Source organism: Vipera ursinii (genome assembly GCF_947247035.1).
Source record: "Vipera ursinii genome assembly, chromosome: 6".
Lineage (NCBI taxonomy): Eukaryota > Metazoa > Chordata > Lepidosauria > Squamata > Viperidae > Vipera > Vipera ursinii.
In genome coordinates this window covers 25,402,866-25,421,106 of record NC_139515.1, presented here as the reverse complement: position 1 = coordinate 25,421,106, position 18,241 = coordinate 25,402,866, and the positions used below count along the sequence as shown (strand labels likewise).

The 18,241-nt window shown below is 36.6% G+C and overlaps 1 protein-coding gene and 1 long non-coding RNA gene across 2 annotated transcripts in view; one reads left to right on the top strand and one right to left on the bottom strand.

The window, feature by feature from the left end:
- LOC310642660 (ankyrin repeat domain-containing protein 26-like) overlaps positions 1–15,071 on the top strand; it is a gene marked incomplete at its 5' end in the record, with an annotated part of 80,978 nt that extends 65,907 nt beyond the window's left edge. Inside the window, one exon of the mRNA XM_083366546.1 lies at positions 14,877–15,071. Coding sequence (XP_083222672.1) covers positions 14,877–14,921 — 45 coding nt within the window. The 3' untranslated portion in view covers positions 14,922–15,071. The remainder of the gene's footprint in view (positions 1–14,876) is intronic.
- Positions 15,072–16,119: 1,048 nt separating this feature from the next.
- LOC310642799 lies at positions 16,120–17,832 on the bottom strand. Its single transcript, XR_014492960.1, has 2 exons — positions 17,389–17,832; positions 16,120–16,342 (listed from the first exon to the last, which is right to left on the bottom strand). It is a non-coding gene; the product is annotated as an uncharacterized lncRNA (long non-coding RNA).
- Between the last annotated feature and the right edge of the window lie 409 nt (positions 17,833–18,241).

Sequence of the window (18,241 nt, the reverse complement as noted above, 5' to 3'; positions counted from 1 at the left end):
CATTGCACTTGTTAAATTAGTAACATGGTTGTTAAGTGAATCTGGATTCTCATTGACATTGCTTGTCACAAGATTGCAAAAGATGATCACATAATCCTGGGACACTGCAACTGCCATTAATGTGAGTCAGTTGCCAAGCATCTGAATTTGATCATAGGACCATGGGGATGCTGTAATGGCTGTAAATGTGAAAAATGGCCATAAGTCACTTTTTTCAGTGATGTTGTAACTTCGAATGGTCACGAAATGAACTGTTGTAAATTGAGGACTACTTAAATAATAAAATAAATAAAATAATAATAAATAATAAAATAAATAAATAAATAAATAAATAATAAAATAAAATAATAAAAAGAGCCTTGGTGGAGCAGTGGGCTAATGCCTCCTTAAGTAACACCAGCTGCCTGCAATTAGTGCAGGTTCGCATCCCACCAGGCTCAAGGTTGACTCAGCCTTCCATCCTTCCGAGGTAGGTAAAATAAGGACCCAGATTGTTGGGGGCAATTAAGCTGACTTTGTAATAATGCCGCTTGGGGTGTGTGTGAAAGCCCTAATAAGCAGGCATATACATAGAATGAAGGCTACTGCTTAGCTTGTAAGCCGCCCTGAGTCTTCGGAGAAGGGCGGGATATAAATGGAATTAAAATAAATAAAATAAATAAATAAAATAGATTATTAAGCTATTTTTATGGTAGTTTTGAACAACAATTCTTTTTAATTATTGTGCTAGAATTTTTAAATTATATCAGATGATCTCTTGAATATCAAGGAATAGTTTTTAATTTTTTCCAATGTGAAATCTTTCTGAAGAACAGAAATAATACAGGTAGTCCTCGAATCACATGGAGCCCGCTCATTACGGTCAGAAGTTGTGATGGCTGTTAAGTGAAGCACCCCTGTGATCAACTCATTTAAAGCCCTCCATCCCTGCTTTCCCAGTGCGGTCATTAAATTAACTTGTGAGTCATTAAGCGTAGCATGGGATGCCTTGAGCCCCAGGGGAAGCTATGGGAAGCTGAATACAGCTCTGCCCTGGATCTCCCAAGGCCTTCACCACCCTCTGGATCACTCAGTACTCTTTGGGGTCCTATAGGCCTTGTGTCCGCCTCCCACCCACCGAACCCCACACGCTCCTCCAATCACATCAATGATCTCCAGAGCTCCAGAATTTGATTAGGGGAAAAAGGCAGCTGCTTTGTTGCTGAGCCATGGAGTGTGATCCTAGAAGTGGCCACCACTTTCCCAAAGGCCACAGTTCAACATGTCTATTTGTAAAATGGCTGCTTCTGGAATCCCTCTGTGCAGCTCAGCAACAAAGCAGCTTGCTATGCTTCCCTAACCCAAGCTAGGGAAGGATGTGGAATATTGTGGAGCTCGCATTAGGAAAACATGACGCCACTTAGTTGCTGGGCTATGTGGCATGATCCCAGAAGTGTCTTCAATTTTCCACAATTCAGTGCAATTGCTCAGAAAATGGGATCGCGTCACATGGTCCAGAAACAAGGCAGCCTGTCCTTCCAGAGATCTTTGAAAGGTAAGTGGGGAAGAAGGCGTGGGCCCAGTGGGGTGGGAAGCCGGCCTAAGACCTGTAGAGCTCTAGAGGGGAGATAGGTGGGGGAAGCCACAATGTCCCTGCAGTTGGTCATAAAGGGGCACAATTACAAAGATGCTGCAGCGGCTATAACCTCAGGACCAAGCTGAAAATAGCTTTTGGCTGGCCACTTTAACTTTGAACAGCTGCTAAGGACTAAATCATGTCAAGGACTACCTATATTATACTCTTGGAGAAGCTGTCTACATTTGGGATGCCAGGCTAATTTGGTAGGATTTCCAGTGGAGAAAAAAGGAAAATACTGTGTACTGGAAAAGATTCCGGAAGTGGTATAGAGTAAAATTATATCATGTATGAGTTTCTTCCTATAGCATAACAATAATTTATTACCATAATGTAATCTGGTAATTATATCATTTTATGAATAAAATGTAAGTAGCCAATGAAAGGATATATGTGTTCAAGCAAAACCAACAAAAGTAATTCAAAAATAAATATACTTTATCAATGTTTATTGTTTATGGGGAAGGAAAATTATATTAAATTATATTTTAGATTCAGTGATCTCTGAAAATGATCACAGATCAATTCAAAGATAGTAGAGGTTTTTTCAGTTCCATCTTGAATTTGCTAAGAATTTGGTTTGGCGCCTGGGCCTGGAGCTCTGGGCTTATAAACAGAGCCCATTTGTTGGCCTTGTAGTTAATTAGTTGGATGATGCCTGGTGTGGCTGGTTTTTTTTAATCTACTTTATTATAAATTTTAATTTAATTTAATAATATTTATATACCGCCCTTCTCCCTGAGGACTCAGGGCGGTTCACAGGGCAGAATAAAATACTAAATACAAACGTTAAAACAAGATTAAATAATTGCCCATATTAAAACAGTTGGAATCAAGTTCAAAACGCCAAGTTAGAATTAAAACATAAGAATAAAAACCCCACCAATCCCCATCAGGCTAGGCCGGCTTGAACAAACAGAAACGTCTTGAGATCGCAACGAAAGGAGCGAAGATCGGGCGCCATCCGGAGCTCTACCGGTAGCTGGGGTTATATAATAAATATAAATACTTGTAATCTTTTAAATATAATAAATATAGAAATAAATGTTAGGCATATGGTGTTAGCCTACAATGTTGGGTTGAAAATATATTAACCATAATGCTATGTCTTTAAGAAGTTAATTGGCCAATGGGTGTGTAAGTGTTCTCATGGCCATAAGAGGAAGCTAGGAACGTAGCTTCTCTCTCTCTCTGAATTCACTGATCTCTACTATTACTGCTTTTGCTCTGCTGTTGGTTTACTACTGTTGTAAACCTAAACTGTGTATTGACCTCTGGACCGGTAAGAAGACTTTGTAGTTTGGATTACTCCTTGGACTGTTTATTTTTGACTGTGCATTTTTGTTCTTACACCACCTTAAAGTAAAATACTTTTTGCTTTTACAACTCAGTGTACTCCTGTGTGTGACTCTTGCTGCTCTCAGTACCCTTCCTTGTCTGTGCAACTCTTTGGTAGCACAAGGAGACCTCTGCACAACAAATTCCTTAACACTGGTTATGGGCCCAGGCCTGTACTGAGAGTTAGTACACACAGTATTCCTAGCTGAGTTTGTGTTAGCTATTTGGTGTAAAATGGCACAGGAAGAGTCGACAGGCATCTCCTGGATAACTGTTAAGGAATATTCAAGCAAGTTTACAATTTGTCTTACGTTATATTTCATATACCTCCCAGAAATAAATCCCGATTAATCACTATGAATCATTTGTTTCAAAACTTACATTAATCTGTTAGCCAATACTTTAGCAAAAATCTTATAATCTGTATTTAAAAGCGATATAGGTCTATAATTTTTAGGTTGAGTAAGGTCTTGATCCTCCTTTGGAATCAACGATACAAAAGCTGTCCTCCATGATGGAGGAACTACACCTCCAGTCTGAATTTCATTAAACAAAATCTTTAAGGGTTCAATCATTTCAGGCAACAACTTTTTATAGTAAATTGCTGTTAATCCATCTGTTCCCAGAGCCTTGCCCAATTTCAACTGTTTAATAGCTAAAGAAATTTCTTCTGATGTAATTGGGCAGTTCATCTCAAGTTGTTGTTCTTTTGAAAGTCTTGGAAAATGAGCTCCCTGTAAATACTTGTCTATATCTAAAGTTTGTATATTTTCTTTAGAATATAATTTCGAGTAAAAATCTAAAAAACTCCTCTTAATCAAATTTTGTTGGTAGACTTCTTTTCCTTTATATTCTATTTTATCTATAGTACGTGATTTCTGTTTTTTCCTTAATTGATAAGCCAACCATCTACCAGGCTTATTAGCGTTACAAAAAGTATTGTGTTTGGCATAGCGCAAATTAGTTGCTACTTGATCAGCCAGTAGCATATTAAATTGTTCTTTCAATAAATGTATTGAGATCCTTAAATTATTATCCAATGGGTTCGAAATGAACTTTTTCTCCTTAGTTTTAATCTCTTCCTCAATATCTAAACGTTTTTGCACTTGCTTACGTTTATAAGCATTATTCATATAAATCAAAACCCCTCTCATATAGGCTTTACTAGCATCCCAAACCATTTCCATCGAGGTACCTTTATGCATATTTGTAACAAAAAATTCTTTCATATGTTTTCTACATTTCTGCAAGAACAAGTCATTTGTAAATAAATTCTCATTCAGCCTCCAGGATCTTTTACTAGCATCTTCAGCAAAGAACTCCAACCAAACAGGACTATGGTCAGACATTGTCCTGGGAAAAATCTTAACGTTCTTAACCGAAGAAGAAAGATCAGTAGTAATCAAAATAAAGTCAATCCTGGAGAAAGATTTATGTCTATCCGAAAAAAAAGTAAAATCTCTGTCTCTCATATTCCTTTCCCGCCATACATCTCTTAATTCCAGATCTTCCTTCAAATCAAAAAAAGCTTTAGGCAATTTCGAATTAAAAAAGTTTTTAGAAGATCCCTTCTTGTCTTCAGATGGCACCAAAACTCCATTCCAGTCCCCCATCATAATAACAGATTTGTAATCCAGTTCAATTAGTCTCTGATGTAAAAAATTTATTTTTTTTTGCTGTTGTTGATTTGGAGCATATAATCCAATAAGAAGAACTTTCTTTCCTTGTAGTATTAATTCAATACTAACATATCTCCCTTGTTTATCCGATTCAATCAATCTTGCCGAAAAGTCTTTTCTTAACTAAATAACCACTCCAGCCTTCTTGTCCAGAGCAAAAGATGCAAAATGTGTTCCCAATCGGGAATTAATCAGATATTTTTGATCTTTTAATGCAATATGTGTCTCTTGTAAGCAAACAATGTCATTTTTAGGTTGTTTCAGATAAAAAAAATCTTTCTTTTCTGTGGTGAGTTTAACCCATTAACATTCCATGTCAGGAACTTCACCATCTCTGGTGACCATAAGCCTTTGGAACATGGCCTGAAGTTCAGCTGTTGCTCTCTTCGGACGTGCTCCTCCCACAGGCTCTGAAACAGCCGCATCTTGCATAGCTGGACCAGTTACAGGCTTTTGTTTTTGCTCTTTTTCCATACACTTATATACAGCTCTTGTCATCCTCTGTTCTTTTGGGTCTTCCTTTAATGCCAAACTCTGCTTCGTAGCCTCCGCCTTCTGCATCTCCTCAAGAGGCAATGACATTGCCCCTTCACTCAATTGTTTATCTTCTTGTCTTGCTTCTGTTCTTTTAATTCGGGGAGACGGTGGTAAACCTTCTTTCAGGACCTTGGTGTAGAAATCTTTTGCTTTTAAAATTGTATCCAATCTGTATCTGGTCACTGCATAATTTACCACAATTCCAATAGGTATTTCCCATCTGAACTGGATTTGTCGCTTCTTAAGCTCATCAGACAAAAAGGCAAAGTCTTTCCTTTTTCTAAGAATTTTTGAAGGTATCTCCTTTAAAATCATAATATCTTGGCCTGCAATCTGAAATTTTTCCCGATAAAAAGCCTGGATAATAGAATTTCTGGTTGATCTGGAAAAATAAATCACTACGTCTCTAGGTAGATTTTTTTGCCTAGCAATCCAGGAGTTAACCCTAAATGTCTTATCCATTTCCTTAAGTAGTTCTTCAGGTTCACATTTCAAAACAGGATCCACTGCTCGTGCTATTTCCCATTCCAAATCTTTAGGATTCTCTTTGAGGCCTCTGATACGCAAAGCAAACTCCATGTTCTTGTATTCTGATATAGTAACCTCGTCTTCTGTTCTGTCAATCTTGGCCTCTGCTCTATCAATCTTCTGTTCAGCATTAATAATTTTATTTTCCAAATTCTCCACATACTCCATAACTGAGTCCACACGAACATCCAGGCATTCTATATGTGCAGCTAAACCCTGAAGTGCAAGCACTATATCTTCCCTGATCTGGTTGTTTTGATTAACAAATTCTTCCCTTGTTTTCTTTATTTCTTGCTGCAAAACTTGTGTTGACTGCATCACAACTTGCTGAATGTCTGTCAGTGTAAATGCAGGAGGTGGGGGAGAGGGTGGTTTTACTGTAGGTTTCATCGAAGTCTGCCCTACAGCTTGTGGTATAGGTGAGGAAATAACATTCTTAGAAAGTGGAGGCCCTCCCCCACGTCTCGCAGCCATCTCTTAGGTTTCGATTTACTCTTTCACCCAGCAGAATCAGGAAAAAAAAAGGGAAGAAAAAATAACAATTCTCCCAAAGTTCTTAACCTTCAATAAGAAGAAAAGGGAACAGGCTTTCAAATAAGCAAAATCCGATACTGGATAAAGTCAGTTGCTAACTGTATCTCTTGCTTTGTAGCAAAATATAAACATTTTCAAACACAGTCATTTCACACAGGAGAGATAGTTACAGGTTTTTTGAAATGCGTTTTTCTGGATTTTTTTGTTGTTATTCTGTCTCTCACTGTTAAAATAAACCTACCATTAAAATTATAGACTGATCATTTCTTTGTCAGTGGGCAAACGTACAAAATCAGCAAGGGATCAAATAATTTTTTCCCTCACTATAAATTATATTTCCAATTTTCTTATAGGTTTCATTTCCTGGTTTATCCATAACATTTTTGTCAGAATGCAGATCTTAATAAATAATGAAAAACTACCATAAACATTAATACATTGCAAACTATGTATTACTTATATAAGTTATTTTGCTTTTTATACCATTTAAATAATAATTTAGAAAAAGTTTTGTTTTTTTCCTCTTTTCCTAACTGTAACCTTGTATCAACTTATAGCAAATTATTTCTGAACTGTTGCCATTTTAAAGATAACAAAATATTCAAACAAAGAGTTTAGAGTTATCTAGCTTATTGTTGCATATTTCTAGGTAGAAATTCTTGCTAGAATCTAGAAGAGGTTAGCCATGCAAACATATCTGATTAACATATCTGATTAATTTTAATTAGGACCAGTATGAATAATGTCTTGTGAAGTCAGCTTTCTAGGTAGACCAGACAGATGATATACTTTATGTATTTATTTAGAAATAAGTCAAATTGAATTCTCTTGGACTTAATTAAATGTGCATGATTGCCTCCTCCAAAGTAGTTTACCATTTCTGTTCATATAGTAGAGAATGTTTCTCTTTTCCGATACTCCTTTGTAGATTAGTCACTTTAATTTCTGTCATCAAAAACCATACACTTATGGCTTGCCCTTTACTTCTTCAGCTCCTTGATCAAAAATCTAATTCTCCCTTCTCTTCTCTGCAACCAGAGACTTAACAAGGTGTGTAGTCAGTATTGCTGAATACCATGTAATTTCTTGTGCTGAGCTATTATTTGTTCTGTGTCTGATTCGTTAAATATGCACATTACATGGTAAGAAAATAATACTGAAAATTACAGATATGAGGAAAATAATAATAAATAACCCATTACAACATATTTATGTATTTAATGTGTTTTACTGTATTTAAAGATTATTGAAAATTACAGTCATTTTAGTAATTCAGTATGGTTCATATTTAACTTTCTAATTAGAAATTCCCTTGTTCATAGTTCCACAGTAATCTAAATTGCAAATCAATCTGATTTGAGAATATGGCTGTTTGGGGTGGAGATCTATAGAACTATGTTCCTGATTAATTTTCATGGCTAATTTCCTATGCAAATTAACCAAAACTAAAATTAGTTTAGTGAAATAATCTCTGTTATAGAATTATCAGAGACAACTTCAACCTTTATGGACTTTCAGCTATTTCCATAATTCAGTTTTCTCTGCCACACTTACAAATTTCAGAGCAATTAAATAACTTCGACTTTGTCTCATGACTCAGCAGCTGAAAGGATGTTTATTTTAATCATGATCATCTACAGGGCAAGCAGTTATACTCTTTTATCTCCCTTGAAGCACAGATAGCAATTTTCCCAGATTTACAACTTTCCACATTTATTTTCATTCTAGGTAAAAGTTTTTTAAAAACTTAGCAAAAAGCAATGACTCAAAATTAGGATTCTAGAAAGGATTTTTTTTTATTGAAAAGTTTTAAAAATACAGTTTTCCGACTTGGCAGAGATGGCGAAGATTTCGGCCTATTTGAAAGATTACTCGCAAGAACATTATATTATGGAATGGAGAAAATGGATTGAGTTTATCCAGAACAAGTATAGGGTTAAGAAGTTTTATGTAGCATTCGAATAAGTCTTCTTTCGTTTTCTTTTTTCTTTTTCTATTTTAGTCTTCTATATATATTTAATAATGCTAAGTTTTGTTTGATCCTATATAAGTTAGAGAGTGATGGATTTTAGAATTTATAGTTGTTAGTATATGGTTGTTTATGATTGCTTTTTTATATATATATACCTTGTATTTAGCTCTGGGAAGTCCGGGGGGGGAGGGGGGTTGGGGGGAGGGGGGGGAGGAGGGAGGGGGGGAGGGGGGGAAGGGGGGAGGTAAGGAGGGGAGGAGGGAGGGGGAAGGGGTTTTTTTAAAGAAAGGATTTTAATAGAGATGTAATAGCACTATTAGCATGTCTGCTATGCTTCCTCTACTATGTTCTGTTCTCGCTATCCTCATAGAAATAACTATGTTGTTGTTAGTTGTGAAGTCGTGTCCGACCCATCGCGACCCCATGGACAACATTCCTCCAGGCCTTCCTGTCCTCTACCATCTTCTGGAGTCCATTTAAGCTCATGCCTACTGCTTCAGTGAATCCATTCAGCCACCTCATTCTCTGTCGTCCCCTTCTATTGCCCTCAATCTTTCCCAGCATTAGGCTCTTCTCCAGTGAGTCCTTCCTTCTCATTAGGTGGCCAAAGTATTTGAGTTTCAACTTCAGGATGTGGCCTTCTAAAGAGCAGTCAGGGTTGATCTCCTCTAGGACTGACTGGTTTGATCGCCTTGCAGTCCAACGGACTCTCAAGAGTCTTCTCCAGCACCATAGTTCAAAGGCCTCAATTCTTTGGAGCTCAGCCTTTCTTATGGTCCAACTTTCACAGCCATACATTGCAACTGGGAAGACCATAGCCTTGACTATACACACTTTTGTTGACAGGGTGATGTCTCTGCTTTTTAGTGTGCTATCTAGATTTGCCATTGCTTTCCTCCCCAGGAGCAAGCGTCTTTTAATTTCTTGGCTACAGTTCCCATCTACGGTGATCTTGGAGGCCAGGAAAATAAAATCTGTCACTACCTCCATTTTTTCCCCATCTATTTGCCAGGAATTGAGAGGGCCAGATGCCATGATCTTGGTTTTCTTAATGTTAAGTTTCAAGCCAACTTTTGCACTCTCCTTCTTCACCCGCAACAAGAGGCTCTTTAGTTCTTCTTCACTTTCTGCCATTAGAGTGGTATCATCTGCATATCTTAGGTTGTTGATATTTCTCCCGGCAATCTTAATTCCAACTTTTGATTCATCTAGCCCTGCCTTTCTCATGATGTGCTCTGCATATAAGTGAAATAGGCAGGGTGACAGTATACAGCCTTGCTGGACTCCTTTCCCAATTTTGAACCAATCAGTGGTTCCGTGTCCAGTTCTCACTGTTGCTTCTTGGCCCGCATATAGGTTTCTCAAGAGACAAATAAGATGGTCTGGTACGCCCATCTCTTTAAGGACTTGCCACAGTTTGTTATGATCCACACAATGAAAGGCTTTAGCATAGTCAATGAAGCAGAAGTAGATGGAACTCTCTAGCTTTCTCCATGATCTAGCGTATGTTAGCAATTTGATCTCTAGTTCCTCTGCCTCTTCGAAATCCTGCCTGTACTTCTGGTAGTTCTCGATCCACATACTGCTGGAGTCTAGCTTGTAGGATTTTAAGCATAACTTTACTAGCATGTGAAATGAGTACAATGATGCGATAGTTTGAACATTCTTTGGCACTGCCTTTCTTTGGAATTGGAATGTAAACTGATCTTTTCCAATCCTGTGGCCACTGTTGAGTTTTCCAAATTTGCTGGCAAATTGAGTGTAGCACTTTTACTGCATCATCTTTTAAGATTTTGAATAGCTCAGCTGGAATACTGTCACCTCCACTAGCTTTGTTGTTGCTCAGTTTTTCTAAGGCCCACTTCACTTCACATTCTAGGATGTCTGGCTCGAGGTCAGTGACCACCTCATCGTGGTTATCAGGGAAGAGCAGTTAAGCTCATTCTTGTATAGTTCTTCTGTGTAATTTTGCCACCTCTTCTTAATCTCTTCTGCCTCTGTTACGTCCCTGCCATTTTGGTCCTTTAAAAGGTAAAGGTTCCCCCGCACATGCGTGCTAGTCGTTTCCAACTCTAGGGCCCGGTGCTCATCTCCGTTTCAAAGCTGAAGAGCCAGCGCTTGTCCGAGGACATCTCTGTGGTCATGTGGCCGGCATGACTAGACGCCAAAGGTGCACGGAACGCTGTTACCTTCCCACCATAGTGGTCCCTATTTTTCTACTTGCATTTTTACGTGCTTTTGAACTGCTAGGTTGGCAGAAGCTGGGACGAGTAACAGGCGCTCACTCTGTTACGCGGCACTCGGGATTCGACCGCCAAACTGCCGACCTTCTGATCGACTAGCTCAGCGTCCTAACCCACTGAGCCACCCCGTCACTTTTGGTCCTTTATCATGCCCATTTTTGCATAAAACGTTCCCTTCATCTCCAATTTTCTTGAAGAGACCTCTCGTCCTCCCTATTCTATTGTTTTCTTCTATTTCTTTGCACTGTTCATTTAAGAAGGCATTCTTATCTCTTCTAGCTATTCTCTGGAATTCTGCATTCAATTGGGTGTATCTTTCTTTTTCTCCCTTGCCTTTCGCTTCCCTCCTTTCCTCAGCTATTTGCAAAGCTTCCTTGGACAGCCATTTTGCTTTCTTGCATTTCTTTTTCTTTGGGATGGTTTTAGTTGCTACCTCTTGTACAGTGTTGCGAACCTCTGTCCATAGTTCTTCAGGCACTCTGTCTATCAGATCTAATTCCTTAAATCTATTTGTCACCTCTACTGTATATTCAACAGGGATATGATATAATTCATACCTGAGTGGCCTAGTGCTTTTCCCTACTTTCTTCAGTTTAAGCCTAAACTTTGCAACGAGAAGCTCATGGTCTGAGCCACAGTCAGCTCCTGGTCTTGTTTTTACTGACAGTATAGAGCTTCTCCGTAGTCAATCTGATTTCTGTGTTGACTGTCTGGTGATGTCCATGTGTAGAGCCGTCTCTTGGGTTGTTGGAAAAGAGTGTTTGATATGACCATCATATTCTCTTGACAAAATTCTATCAGCCTGTGCCCTGCTTCATTTTGTATTCCAAGGCCAAACTTGCCTGTTATTCCAGTTATCTTTTGGCTTCCTACTGTAGCATTCCAATCCCCCATGATGATAAGGACATCATTTTTTGGTGTTAGTTCTATAAGGTACTGTAGGGCTTCATAGAACCGGTCAATTTCATCCTCTTCAGCACCGGTGGTTGGGGCATAGACTTGGACTACTGTGATATTGAATGGTTTGCCTTGGATTCGAACTGAGATCATTCTGTCATTTTGGGGATTTTATCCCAGTATTGCTTTTCCTACTCTTTTATTGACTATTAAGGCTGCTCCATTTCTTCTGAGGGATTCTTGCCCGCAGTAGTATACGTGATGGACATCTGAATTAAATTCACCCATTCCTGTCCATTTTAGTTCGCTAATTCCTTAGATGTCAATGTTCAGTCTTGTCATCTCTTGTTTGACCACGTCCAGCTTTCCTTGATTCATGGATATTACATTTCAGGTTCCTATGGAGAAAAAATCGGCTTTCCTTTCACCACCAGATACATCCACAGCTGAGCGTCCTTTCAGCTTTGGCCCAGTTGCTTCATTTTTTTCTGGCGCTACTAGTACTAGCCCTCTGCTCTTCCCCAGTAGCATATTGGACACCTTCCGACCCAAGGGGCTCATCTTTCAGCGTCATATCATTTTGCCTTTTGGTACTGTCCATAGGGTTTTCATGGCAAAGATACTGGAGTGGGTTGCCATTTCCTTCTCCAGTGGATCACGTTTTGTCAGAACTCTCTGCTATGACCTGTCCGTCTTGGGTGGCCCTGCACAGCATAGCTCATAGCTTCACTGAATTACGCAAGCCCCTTCGCCACGACAAGGCAGTAATCTATGAAGGGGAGAAATAACTATAAAGGGTCATAAAGATTTTTATTTTTACTTTCCAAATAGTTCAAAGTTTTTGGGAATTGGGTGGCATATAAATGTAATATATTATTATTATTATTTGTAAAGTTCCTTTTTGTAGATATATTTCAGAAGGTAAGCATAATGACTGAGTAGACAACACTGATCAGATGAATTTATTAAGAACTGAAGCAGAATTGTAGGTAACACAAGTTAGATTACAAATTTTGGTTTCTTTCTCTTTCTGGACAGTCTTTCTGAGAAGTTGTGCTGGATGTTTGCCACCTTCAGTTATTTGTAAAAATAATAAAGGCAGGATACAAATAAATAAAAATAAAAATTAAATTGGAGAAAAGACAGGGAAAGTATTTAATGATATTATTATTATTATTATTATTATTATTATTATTATTATTATTATTATTATTATTATTATTATTATTATTATTATAGTTGAAGGGACATTGGAGGTCATCTAGTCCAATCCCTGCTAAGGGAGGAAATCCTATACCATTTCAGACAAATGGCTGTCTAGTATCTTCTTAAAAACCTCCAGTGTTGGAACATTCACAACTTCTGGAGGCAGGTTGTTTCACTGATTAATTGTTCTAACTATGAGAAAATTTCTCCTTAGTTCTAGGTTGCTTCTCTCTTTGGTTAGTTTCCATCCGTTGGTCCTTGTCCTGCCTTCAGGTGCTTTGGATAATAGCTTGACTCCCTCTTCTTTGTGGCAGCCCCTGAGATATTGGAACACTGCTATCATGTCACCCCTTGTTTTTGTTTGCTTGATTCTTTTTGAGATTCGATTGGCTATTAAAACAAGACTCATTATTTACAAGATGTGTGTCCAAAACACTGTATGAACTTTAGCCATGTCTTCTTGAAAACTTCCATTTGCCTAATTTGTTTTTCCCTTTGAAACACAGACAATGCTTGCTACATTATACGTCCATCAATATTTATAGCTGAAGATCTGGAGTTGTTTAGTTAAAACATTTTGATTTTGCATTTGAAGCTATCTATGAAGTACCTTTGATTGGATATTATCATATAATCAGCAAGTGTTGATCCATCAATGCTAATTCATGATATATAGTTTTGATCAATGATAGTTGAAAACTGGGATATATTTTTTAAAAAACTAAAATATTAGGCTATGTGAAATTTGCTAAAATATCTTATTAAGTGATACTGTGTTAATATATTTTTATTTTATACTTAGTGTTTCAATAATAATCTAAATATAATTTCAGATGCAGATGGAATTTTAAAAAAGTATCATCAAAGAACTGGAGCAAGGTAAATAGCAAATTATAGGCTGACAATCTGATATGCATTCTGCTGTTTGCATCATTTCCCTCCCCCAAAGAAAATGATACTAATACTGCAATTTTGAGACACTGCACCTCATCAATTACATTTTAGAACGTAAATGTGGCCACAGTAAAACTTTAGCGACTTATTTTTAGAATATAAAAATATAAAACCCATTATTACCTGTTGAAAATAATCTACATCATAGAAATATAGTTCTAATGTATAATATACAATGTAAATAAGAAGGAAGCAGTCTAATATCTAATATTTTAGATATAATATTAGATCATAGAAATATTATAAGCAATTGCTTTGGAGCCTCAAACAATCAGAACTATGTATTCAATAGATGAAAGGTAAAGCTCCACTGAGACTAATGAAATTTAAGTGAGGTGTAACTTATTCCATTGATTTTAAACATGGTAGCATGCCAATTTGTAATGGATGAATTGCTTTAATAAAGTAAGTCATACAGACTCAATTTTGAGATGGAATTTGAACCAAAGTTACAAATTGCTTATATTACTCACATTATGTACTTTATTGCATATTGGAAAGATTTTCTAAATCTATATGCACGTTTCATTTTGGATTATCCAAATGAAATAGAAAAAATAACATATAGATAGAATTAAACTAAAAATGTGAAAATGATACTTTAAATGATACTTTAATGATACATTTGTACAAGGCATGTAAATGTTAGTACTTTCATCAAATAACCATGCTGATTTTTGGACCACAGAAAATTCTCCATTGTGGAGTCTGTGGTGTTCTCTGGGCTTGTTTGTTTGCTTGTAGACATTTCATTACCCAACTATGTAAGACCAGTGCTATTGAGTGTGGAGCTTTGTTCTCTCTCTCTCTCTCTCTCTCTCTCTCTCTCTCTCTCTCTCTCTCTCTCTGTGTGTGTGTGTGTATGTGTGTGTGTGTGCTCACACACACGCTGCCTGTATATAAATGTAGCAAATCACTCACTAGCAGTGATGTTGTTCCCTTGTTGGTTGATGAAATGTTTGCAAGTAAACAGGCACTAAGAATTCCACAATTCAATCCTGAGCTACATACTGTATATTCTCTTCTGTTGGAATGCCTCAATTAAAAGCATTCAAGCAAGCCTACATTATTGGGTTTATTGCAGTTTGTAGCCTGATTTCTGCTATATATAACCTCAAAGCATTCCCTTTGACTGTTCCATTATGATTTATTCTGCATAGAACACATTGGTAATTTGGAGTAAAACTGTTATCCTTATTTCTAAAATGTGCATAATGTTTGCAAAGGTATATACCATGGCTAGAAAGTTTTTTTCTTTCAGAGCAAAATAAACTTAAAAATAATGTTGATATCCAACAAAATTGGTATTCTGATACCATTGTCACTATCATCAGATATTATGAAACCTGTAAAAAATACTTCTTGTTTTTCAGCTAAAGCTGAATTTGATGCTGAATCTGTTAGAGTCTCCTCTGTAGTTGATGGATCTTCAAAAAAATCAAATATAGACCAAGATGAAGTTTCCAAGGCAAGACAGGAGTATCTAGATGTTTTAAAGAAAAACTATATGATTTGAATAGTCTGCAAACTTGTAGATGTGCCTTGATTACATAACTTTTCAATAGAATGCATATCCAGCACTGTGCACTTATATGTAGAGAAAATAGTTCATAGTCCTGTGGCCCCCCTTACTTTTATGTTCTCTTCACTACCCCCATTTTTCTTTAGTAAATTCACACTAGCTTATGACTTATAAAACTGCCTGTTAAGTTTGTAGTTATATGTACAGTATAAACATGTCTTTCCTAGATCCGCTCTTGCCTTTTAATTTGTATGTTGTCAGGTAAGTTACTGTTTTTCTGATGCATTTACTTTATGCCCTCAAATGCATTCCATATACATGCAATTTCTACTTTTGTTATTAATCACTTTTGCATAGGTACAGCATTAGGCATCCCATACTGATAATACGCTATTCCTGCAGTAGTGCCAAGAGACTTCTGATCTGTATTTTTAAGTAGTGCTGAAAATGCACTGAAGATTTGATTATAACAAAATCTTAAGCATTTTCTATATCTTGAACTAATGGTTCAGGGTATTGTTTATTTTTTAGTTTTTCAAGGGTATCAGGTGCCATTGAGATAGAATATGTTCAAGTGATAGTGTGTCCTAAATTTATAATTTCTGGAAATTCTATTAATTTTGAATGTTAGCACATAGGAAGCTTCCACACATATACAAAAGCCCTAAGATGTATCACAACTTTTAGCGACTCCATTCATTAGAAGAATGATAGCTGGTAGTAGAATTCTGTTTCCTAATCTGTATCTGTATATGCTGTAAAATAAAAAATAAAATATTTTTATTATTATACATCCTAATACATTCAATGATTTAAAATGGCATAATAAATTAGAATGGCATAAATCACCCAACCACTTTTAAAGAAATTAAAAATATTTTTATTATTTATGCAGTGTATTTAATGTGATTTATTTAATAAAATTTAAAAATCATTGCTATTTCTGAATTGTTTTTCCCAAGAAAATATTCCTTTTGTGTCAACAGTTTAGAATTTTCTTTTCCCTATGTTGTAAGCTATAACACTTAGATAACAGCTTTTAAAGTTGCTTTTTCCCATTGCTATGTTGGGGTTCTAAATACATAAGTCAGTAATAAAATGTATACTTTAATTTACATAAAGCTATAACAGTAAAAATAAGTATAAATGATCCAAATTATATAATTTTTAAAAAGAAGTCATGCCATTGTAGAAATAATTCTGTACAGCAGTCATTATTTTGTCTTTCAATGTACAACTGAGTTCAAAGGTTCTGCTTGAATATTTCCCAAGTCAAGGGCTGAATCTGTTTCTTCATCTATTTCTCCAATTACAGCTCTGGAAAAGAAATTTTGATTGCTCTAGTTAAACATATATTTTAAATTAAATACCAACAGAACCTGTGTGCCATTTTATTACAAAAATAGTTATTTCTACTTAACATTCTTTTCATACTTCACAGCAAACTGAAAAGTATTAATCAAATTCTACAAAAGGATATAATATCTAGCCCAAGGGTGTGGATTGTACTGAAAGTTACCACATAAAAAACCCTTGCCCCAACAATATAGAAAAGTATTTTATGCAAAAGTAATTTTAAAAAGAAAATAAGCAATTATTTTTCTCTCTTAGAATGCAGTCATATACATGTACAGAAAAATGAGTTCAAGAAAACGTACAGAAGGTTCAGAGGGAATATCAAACTTTGGCATAACCTGGCTGCTTAAGAAATAATGCCTGGTTATGAATGTTAGATAAGATATGCTATTAATGAACACAGGAATAAAGAAAGCATATGGGTTGGGTTATAAAAGAAATTCTATATAAATATTCGTATCAAATAGTTGGAAGGGGCAAAGGAAAGTGAATTTTCATTAATGAGTAATAGCATGAAAAGTTTTAAAGCAGACTTTCCAAACTGTGAGGTACCTTTCTTGGGGAGGTGTCGACAGAGTCCAGGGGAGGTGTGAAGGCCTTTTAATTACATTGCTACAATATATCGACCTTTTCCAAAGTTTCACTGTACTGTGTTAATTGTTCATTTGATGAATAATTTGGTGTTTAGATTTTTAAGAAAGGGTGTATACCTTAAGCTTATACTAAAGGGAGATGTGATGGGGGAAAAAACTTTTAAGAACCACAGCTTAGAGCAGGTGTCAAACTGCCGACCCGTGGACCGGACGCATCACCAGGAAACCGCGCCCACCCTATTGCCGGCAATGGGGAAAAAGCTCCGATACATCGCACAATGTCACGTGATGTTGCGAGTTTGACATGTCTGGCTTAGAGGGACACCAATAACCTTGTTTCCAGATAGGCTCTCAAAAAACAGGTGATTTCATGTTAACTGCATCTGGGATTATCTTCAAAATGATAAAACTTACACATTATCTCCTCTTACAATGTATAATCCTAAAACTACTTGTTCCACTCCTTGTGAAGAACTGAATACTCTTTCATGGCTCTCATCCAAAATCAAATTGATTGTCTGATCAAAGCCCTTGAGAGTTCCCTAAAATAAATACATAAGTGCAATCAAATTTTCATTCGTAAAGTATATTTGTTACATTTCTTTATTTCTTAACTTTTTAAAATCTGAACAGCAATTCATATTTAAATGATATGGATAACAATAAATTATACATTGACATCAAACCAGGTCTGGACTATTGTTCTTTTTTTCCCCTCACCAGTGAGTTTTTCTGCACCAATCAATTTAAAAGGTAAAAGATTTCTCCTATCCAGTCAAGTCTGACTCTAGAGGACAGCGCTCAGAGCCAGCATTGTCTGAAGACACTTCCATGATCATGTGGCCAGCCTGACTATACAGTGAGGCACACGGAACACTGTTACCTTTCCTTTGAAATGATACCTGCATTTATATGCTTTCAAACTGCTAGGTTGGGCGGGTGCTGGATCAAGAACAGAAGCTCATAGCACTACCCGGTACTTGGGTCTCAAGCTGCCAACATTCTAGTCAACAAACCCAATGTCTTACCTGCTAGGCCACCATGACCAATCAATTATATCCACTTATTTCTCCCACCAACTCTGCAAATCTAGATATCCATGCTGTAATAACAAGGACGTCACACCCGATTATTTCCACAGTGGACAAAAAATTCCTGAATAAGACTTTAACACTAGTGGCAGGCAAAACAGCACAACAGCCCACTTTTGATTCAAGTCAAACATTTTAGAAAATAAATGAGTTTATGAGGAAATCTCACCACAATC